General features: G+C 38.9%; 1 protein-coding gene across 1 annotated transcript; it reads right to left on the bottom strand.

Moving 5' to 3' along the window:
- Positions 1–2,364: 2,364 nt before the first annotated feature.
- LOC118426411 (WASH complex subunit 1-like) lies at positions 2,365–7,926 on the bottom strand. Its single transcript, XM_035835782.1, has 2 exons — positions 7,225–7,926; positions 2,365–3,869 (listed from the first exon to the last, which is right to left on the bottom strand). The coding sequence occupies exons 1-2, from the start codon at positions 7,572–7,574 to the stop codon at positions 3,503–3,505; spliced, it is 717 nt and encodes a 238-aa protein (XP_035691675.1). The 5' UTR covers positions 7,575–7,926; the 3' UTR covers positions 2,365–3,502.
- Between the last annotated feature and the right edge of the window lie 1,487 nt (positions 7,927–9,413).

The raw sequence follows: 9,413 nt of genomic DNA, 5'->3' as shown, positions 1-9,413 counted from the left end.
TAACTAACAAAAGATAGAGGACTCCACCCGAAAACGTCTGACCGTTCAAAAATCAAATCCAATTGCTTGGGTAACTGTTAATTTGTGTACTGTATATTCAACTTATTACCTGTATGTGTAGCCTATACTGTACTGTAGCCTTTATCGATGTAAAGCATACCGTTTTGATAGACACGCCCCATTTTTCTGATTTTCTTACCGGTATAAGTACTAATTCTGACTTACCTCGGCTTTATCCGCAAATAGGCAAAACGGCAAAAATAGGCAAATAACTTGTTACACAAGCAAGGGTCCTGTTCAGAAGAACGGCTCTTGACAATGAAAAAAAAACTAAGACTTTGTAAAGCGAGCAATAGTATGGCATCGAGGCTCAATACCGTCCTTTTATGGTTAGATGAAGGTCGACGTAGGCGGATATGAAATGAAAGAGCGTGGGCGTTGCAAAGTGTTTCATTTACATAAGAGAAAAGTAACTTTAGTTGGAATAATTCCGAATCAGCTTGAGTATTAAACTCTACGTTTTGAAGCCACGAAGATGCTTGTGTTGTTATATGAAGAGTACTAGTAGATTAATAAGTTCAGGTTGTGACTTGCCGCAACCTATTCTAAAGCAGCGAAGTGAAATGAGTGAGTGGGCGAGAGCCGTCGACATTTACAAGGGGGTTACTGGAGGATATAGGTTACATGTGGGTCAGGGTTTCAGGGGGCGCCAATATCGGCAAGAAGATCTGAGGTTCTGGCTTTAGTTATTCCCTGTATGAAAAAATGTCTTTTTTTTCTTTTTTTTAATCATAAGACACTTTTGCTGTCCGCGAGCTGGCAGTCAGATAAGGCCAGCAATCAGCGTACAAAAAGAAATGCCAGCAAAAATGTATTATATGAGCAAAAAAAGGCCTCAGAGAGCCTGCTATGGAGGCTATGAAAAATGGAGGTATTGTTTTGTTTCCGATTGGATGGTGATTATAAGTGGTATGGGTATAGTTCTTGGAAGATCTATCCCCCCCTCCACCTTCACCTACCATCTGTCCTTGGTACTGCAGCGGAAGTATCGTCTGTTTTGGAGGTATTGTCCTGTGCCCTGTTTAGCAGTAATGAATGTGGTATGAGGGTACGTCTAGGAAGGATCTATCTTGCCCCTCCCCCACCCCACCTGGTGTCTGTCCTTGGTACTGCAGCAGATTCCTGAAGTACTGTTTTTTATCTTTTGTCCTGGACATGCTTGGGCTTTCAAACACAAGATATATTAAGAAAGAAGTTCAAAAACGCACATGCCATAGTCACATAATGACAATATAAATCCGAAAATGTTCAACTGAAATTTTCGCCGTTTTCACAGTGAACTCGTATTGTGAAATCATAACGCAAACATGTGTTCTCTATTTCTACTGTACTGCAGAATCGTTGAAACCGCGGATTTCAAATATTGCTACCAAAAGACCTCATTTTTCTTCCTGCAGAGAAACTGGGTCAAAGTGAAAAGAGATGAACATGTGAAGATCCCCGCTGTAGATCTAGCAGTAGCAACATCGTTGTAGCACTTGTAATAGAAAATGAAACAGAATATGCAATTGTAACCTCGGTAAAACGGAGGTATTGTTTTCTTTTTGTTTGTATGTTTGTCAGTGACGGAAATGGTGAAAGTAGAGACTTGAAGAATGGAAACGCTGGTTTGGATCGGGTCCAAAGTTGTTTCCATAGGTTTAGCCGAATGCTTATATAAGGCAGAATTAGCACGATAATTCGAATGTTGAATAAGACAAGAATTGGACAAAAACCTCTCACGAAGTATAAGGTTTTATGTTCTTGTAGATTTTGCGTTTGCTAACATTTGTCTTAATTTAGTTGGTCAGCAGTTGTAGAGTTGTAACATTGTACGTTGTCAGAGACGTTGTCATTACTTCCTTAATTATATCTAGCTTCACGGAAGGTAAACATACTGTTTACTCTTCTCCAAACGAATAAGGTCAATGACCTGGACCAGACGGCTGTCACCATGGTTACAGGTTAAGTAGCAGACACCCTGTGGTGTTCGGTTACACAATGTAGCATATGGAGTAGCTTTGCACAGAGCTAGAGAGGCTCAGGTCACTAAACATAAATGTGTTGTAGTAAGAATAAACATAACAGTAGTCACTGTTAGGCTACATTAAGTGAAGGTAAACATTACATATTTTCGCGCAAATGTCATCTTTCTTGTTTAGTATCCTTTTTGTAGTATAAAGGCCAGTATGAGCTTCAGTACGAATGTCTACCGAGATGTATACCTAATTGCTAACAGTGACCCAGATTTAGTAGCAATTTGTTACAAAAAACTTTTAGTACAAAATTTGAAAATAAATCACTAGATGAAGACAACATTTTTAACAGATATTTTTTATTCATACACTGGAAATGATTAGTTCATATCTCATTATATTCTATAAAACGTATATCTCTCTAGTAACCAATATTTATACCTTTAAGGTCTGACATTCCCTTAAATAATTTCAGTATAATTTCTGTCTTTACGTTTGTACATGGATTGCATAGCTGCACAGAATACCTTGTTACCAGGTTCGCCTTATAGCCCATCTCATACATATGATTAAGAATGTCCTGTTTTGTTAAAAGTATAATTATCACATCTCGATACCGATAATACTGTATAAATCTTATCGTAATCCTGATAAACCCTGTCACATTCCATCTAAAAGTTACGGCTCACTTTACCAGACAGGGAAAGACAAGAAAATATAGACTATTCCTTTGTTACCACGTTGAGACAAACTAACCTGACTAAAATCGCGCTCCTAGCGGCCGGTTTTATCATTTCCGCCCTAGGGGGAGGGTCATTAACCCCAATCAGCGAGAGATTGTGTAAACAGAGGCTAGTACCAAACAGGCCATAACAATTCTTGCCCTTTCAAAGAGGTGCTAATATCCAGAAAGGAGTGTTATTTTCCAATACACATTGCATTGATGAAATACATAATCAGCCTGTGTTTTGCAAAATTTGGCTTGTGGTGAGTTACGTACGCACGGAGTTTGTTTGTAAAACAATATGACACTCACTAAACGCAGTGTAGACCCATGCATTTCCTATTAGTGTTGAAAATGCCTTCATCATGAATATCTCTACATAAATGAAGCGCAACAAGCACACTAAGAAGTCCAATTGTTCACAAGATACCAACAGAATGAAATAATGCGCATCTTTCACTTCTTGATATAATAATGTCTACAAAATGTATAGGAACATATTACACTCTATTCTGGAAATTAGGACTTCTTTTAAATGCGTTTTCGAAATTATATCGTTGTAACGCCTAAACGTAACTAGTTTAGAAATAAATGAACACATATTGCCACTTTTTCCAGTAATATTGGTATCTATTCCTTTTAGGTATTGATAAGTAACTCTTATAACATGTTATAATACGGCTCAATGCATCATGCGAGTAATTATAAGTACTGTCTGTTACTTAAAAATATACTGCTGCAGTATATGTATACAGATTGAAAGTTACAGGCGCGTAGTGACTGATTCAACATTACCACTACTATTGTCTGTGATGTCGTCATATTCTGGAGGAAGCGAGTCCGTGTCACTGAAATCCTCCGTGCCGCCATTTTGTTCATCCGGGTCACACCTGCTCGCGGGGTATGATGGGGGCGGTGACGAGGGCAGCGGTGACGTAGACATCACAGGCAAGACCAGTGCGGAAACATCTAGTACTGCAGGTGTCGGTAAAGGCGGTAACGGTGGTGGTGGGGGTGACTGCTCGTTTACTACGACCGTGACCGGCGGAAGTTGTTCGGTTCTGCCCGGGAGTGACGTAGATTCCACTGATGTCGGTGGAGGCACAGTACTGTCGGGTGATTCGTTGGAACTAAGTGGAAGTAAAATATATTTCAACAAGAGTTCGGAGACCTCATACCTCCATGAAATATTCTGATTATGCAAATGACTCGTACATTTGCATAATTTATATATTATACGCCTGGTTATGTACGCCTTTAACTAACCAGGTCGTAATGATGACAATCCAATCATTTGCACTATATGCACTTAGAATAAGTATGACACTTTCACATTAGTTCTGTAAATTAGGAAGTTATTTGCATAATTGGTATCTGCTAGTCTTCTAGCTATAGCTGCCACAAACTACACATGATACAAATATTTGAGTCCTATAATGAAAAATACTGTAAACATAGATTTTCCACTTTAAGTATGTAAATTATTATAAGTCCAAAATTCCATGTTTTGTACTTCAATATGTACATCTCTCACAAAAATAGCTGCATGCTGAATATTAATGGAAATCTGTCGTTCCTCTGCCCCGTTTTGCGTCAGCTTGTTGGACTATTTTGACCAGAATACCGCTGTAGTTGCAGAGCAAGCTGCCCAAACACACACCACTTCTTTCTTACATTACAAGATATCTGCCACCAAAAAAATGAAGACCATAGCATGTCCATGTCAAAAGATTAAATGAAAATCAAGAAAGAAAGCCGGGTAGGGTCAAGGACTATTCTCCATTGTGATAGGATTGAAAAATCTTTGGTAACTTGTGATAAACAAGATCGTAAAACTTTACAGGCTTGTAACGTGCCTTAGGGTTGCAGCGAGCTTCAGCACTAAAGGACACGCCTTTTCGCAACAATTATAATAGAATACAAGCGGTAAGGTCAACAGGGTCAGGGCCACTGACCGAGTTAATTATTCACAGATTTGGATACGAAGAGTGGAACGTTAAAAGGGTATGGGAGGGCAAATAAGAAATTCAATCCTAACGGCGTAAGCAGCATAAGATCTAGAAGCAGACTGGTATGTTCATACTTGATTGCTTGGGAAACTTTTTATGGTGCAAAAATTATGAAGTGAGGTTCACACTTATTAGCACAGCGCATTTGTTTGCATGCACGTCGACGTCGGTATGTGCCTCGATGAAATAATCTTGATATCGTAAATGGAAAAGGAGCCAATTTTGAAGTATTGAGTCGTGTTTTTCCCAAGTCTAAGACAAATCATTATTATTGTTGTCAACCAAAGGTTTCTCATCAATAGCAAATGTTTTGTTTTGTTTCAAAAATGCTAATGCTCTGGTTCATTACGTTTCCTTCTAAGTATAGCTCACTTGAGGCCCATATACAGTATACAAATTATGTGGAGGCTCTGCAAAACCGGCCTGAGTTTTCATTTTTGTGGGCGTGGCATCTAATCAGCTGTCAGTCAACCAGAGAATGGCCGGGATGTTTTCTTTTGGTAAAGCCTTTTTTCTGGGATGATAGCTGGAGAGAGACCATGCCCACAAAGTGGAAATCCCGTTTAGCATAGGTTCCAAAAAGTACATGGGTAGCCTCTAGCAATGAGACGTAAAAAACAAGTCTATCAGTAACTACATTAATATATTAAACAGTATGAATTTTGGACGGACGTGGTTAAATATATGCAATTTAATTATTTCTATTCACTAGCTGAAACAAATGAGATACATTGGAAAAGGGCATTGGGAAAAATCAAATCGTACAAGATAAGATTTTGTTTTAAAATCTTATTGCAGGACTGTATTGGCAGGTCTGCAAACTATCATAATTTCTAGTAATTTTGCTCGTGATGTTTTCGTTAGACAAGTTGAAGAAGAAACAAATGCTTACGGCAGTGCAACTAACCAGGATAAGCCAGTTTAAACCATAAGAATGAGTTTTGTCATACAGTAACAACAGGCCAAAATTCCTCCAAAACATGATATCAACACGAAGTCTATTTTACTGATGGCATCGGTGCAAGTGACTCTCACTATAAAAGATATACAAGGATACTTGTATGTGGTACCTGTTGTTCTCTTCCATTGTGATTACTAAGACTGGTTATGGGTCGTTACATGCAAGCAATTTAAGATGCTCAATATGTAACAAGGAAAGTTACATGTTATATTAGTGTAGGGATGTAACATATCTTTTAAAAGTTACATTATATATCAAATGGAAATGGAATTCGAAGCAAAAAAGGGCTTAAGCATATATATCCAAAAATCTAGAACTAATTGCACAATTTATTTTCTACTTTTGAACGTTTCATACTTGGAAATTCTCATCGTCTGTATTTGTCATACAGAGATAGTTGAAAGTCTTGTATATCTCGTCTAGACTAAAATGTCAATTATGCATGCATGTATTGCGCACCAATTGTCAATGACTACAGTACTGTGTCCACTTCTTTCGGTGCACAATATATAATTATACCGTAGAGAGATCACTATCAGCAATTGTCTGTTCCACGTCATTTGTCCTAGGTACTTTCACTTAGAAATACTCCGCCAAATGTACTAGCTTACACCAGGCCTTCCTTCTTATGGATAGCAGAATTCGACAAAAATATTGCGTACAGTTGGCAAGGAGAAAGACGATGATAAGGGTAATATAACGTTAAACTGTCTTCTTTGAGGGAAAAAGGTGTTCCACTCATCGTAGCCAACCTCCCATTACAAATACTATTTTTCAAACAACGCCACAATTGTTTCTTTTTTTTTACAGGGATTACAATGTACGGTATTGTACATGTATATTATCACATATATACGGTCCAATGCCATCAATGGTTACGCCGACCTTAATTTTAGAGATGAAAAAAATGGTTGAAAACTATTTGTGTTATAACCTACAAGACCTAATTTACTACATCTATTAGAAAAAATAAAGTGTTCACCTCATTTCAGGCCATTGTTAAAAAAATGCAATTTTGGCAATTAAGCATACAACAAAGAATTCTTAACAAATATAGAAGATTTCGATGCTTTTAGTTTGTCAAAATGAATTGATTTCTTAGACATAATGATATACAGTAGAAACAGTTAAAACGTTATGCAGTAGATACAGTATCCCTTAAAGTCAAATATGGATGAACAAACAGTACTAGTAAGCATATCTTACACATTACACAATTGAAGTGCATTACTCTGTTGTATATCTCTATACTCATTATACATTAAGTAATGTTTATTACACTCAAATGATACGTATATCTTATGATGTATGTGTGTTATGTTGTTTATGTTGGTAGTTATAGCCCCAAGGGCGAAAGGGATAGGGGTTCAAAGTCTATCGAATTTCAGATCGATAAATTATCAGCATACGTTGCTTATCAATTTAAAGCTATTAGCTATTAGCAAATGTATTATCTCTCACCTTTTCATGAAAAACAATGAGACAGTAAAAAACAAAACAACAACAACACCTCACCTGAATAGCGAGAATACAGTCCAATAGGCTGGAGGGGCGTCTGGTGGCCGCTGAGGTTCTCTTGTGTCGGGTAGACCATTGTTTTCCCGACGGGGGACTCTTCTATTAATCTTCTGTACCCCACAGTTCGAGTGAACCACCATCATGCCAACACCTATAGCCAACAGAGCCATCCCCTCGTACGGAAACCTCATTTGTTTTCCCTGCGACACGGTCACGCTGACGGTTATCACGCAGACCGAGCAGCCGACGACGATCAGTACGAGCGCGGTGACCAGCACCCATCGCCGCCTCCTCCTCTGTGAGTTCCCGGTCCTCTCCTCTCCACCACTCCCGCAGCAACCTGGCATGGTTGCAGCCGCATCGAAGATCTCTCTATGACCTAAACCGTCCTTCTTCAAGACTGCCTGAACCTTGGATTAAATAGCGAGGGCTGAACCCCTGCGTGACTACGATTCACGTAACTTAGTGCTTCGCTCGCCACACCTAATGTCAACTGATCTGGGAGTCTTGTACTCGTTAAATTGTCTGTTTTTGTAAGTTTGCCAGTCCCCTTACCTGATACCACAATGTTCGTGGTAGAAGATTACATCTTAAAACGTTCTGAGTCGGAAATATCCTGGCCGTTTAAAAATACCAGCCTGTGTACGACGCTCGTCACTGGGTTGACTGTTTTGTTGTACAAACAAGCTTAAGCGGGTCACGTGATGTTATTCTGTACCTGGTCTTACCTGTCTCACCTGTTTGATCAACCGCGACCGATGACCTCTGACATTTGGCTTGGCTGAGGAAAGTAAACAATCCTCAGGTGCAGCATACCTGTGCGTATGCGGGACGGGGGTGTGGCCGTTCTTGTAGGTGGTATCTCACTGCACTTGGGGCACCGGTGCGGCAATGCAGGGTTCAAAAGTTTATACCCAACGAATTTCAGGGATAAAGAACGAATTTCTTACTTTTTTTTGTATTCTGTTGTCTTCTAATTCAAACTTTTACGTATTACAAAATAGCTAGATTATAGAATAAAAAAAGTCGGCGAAAATAACACAACAGTGCCGCAGTGAACGAACCCCGCAGTGCCACACCAGTGCCCCAATTAAGTGCCGCGAGATACCACCTTTAGCAACTGAATGCTGCTCGAGGAACAAATAAACTACCACGCTTGAGTATATAGACCCTACATTAGTAAATCTAGCACCTTGTAGTAGTTTATAAACTAACGTTATGTACTGAATGACTCTACTCTTATTTTGAGACTGTATGTGCAATTAGCCATCGGGCATGATTTTGCAAATAAAAAGTCCGTATGAGGTCTGTATGGAAGCTGCATGGATAAAATGGAAATTGGACAAATATAGCCAGATAACATACCAGCGTAGTTAACTGGTCTCTAACCATACTCCTTGGACGGCTAACATGTTATGTGTCTATATTTGTCCAATTTCTACTATTTCTCCATCGACCCGTGGAGCCTGGTAGAGGCCAAGGACTCCACACGGACCTCGTACGGACTTGAATATACGCACGTGTGAATCCCCTTTGGAAACACACCAGCTTTGAGTTGGCACACACTTCCCTTCTTTGCTTCCTTCCTTTTCCCAGACGGACTCCCAGACTCCAAACTCACGGCTCTTTATCAGAATTCCACATTTGACCCCAAATTTGCCCTGATTCAACCCCAAAGCACCAGACGCTTCAAATCCGTCTGCAAGTCAACTGACATGATGAATTGAAGAAACTATGACCATGTTTTTTTATTGGTATGCATATCAGTGAACAAGACACAGTGGTGATGTACTATAATAGCGAAACTAATATCATCATCACCACTGGGACATTTGAAAATAAAATAGACAAAGGACAAAACAAAGTGAGATAAAATTGAATAAAGTAAAGCAGTGGTAAGGTGATCCAACAAGTATATCTATACATACATACATATACATATATATATATATAAGCGTATACTCACATATACCTTATGCATTTATATATGTTCGAATGGAGATAAGAAGATTTTAAAGGACAATGTTCCATTAATTGTAAGGTTTTATTGCAAATTCATGACCATGGGGCTGGTTGAAATGAATGAATGTAGTCTGAATACATGTATATCATCTAAATTCTAACATACCAATGTTGAGTGAATGAATGTACATACACAACACACAAAACAAAACACCTGACTTACG

This window comes from Branchiostoma floridae, chromosome 11 (assembly GCF_000003815.2).
Source record: "Branchiostoma floridae strain S238N-H82 chromosome 11, Bfl_VNyyK, whole genome shotgun sequence".
In the NCBI taxonomy this organism is placed as follows: Eukaryota; Metazoa; Chordata; class Leptocardii; order Amphioxiformes; family Branchiostomatidae; genus Branchiostoma; species Branchiostoma floridae.
This window is presented reverse-complemented; position numbering and strand designations above follow the sequence as displayed.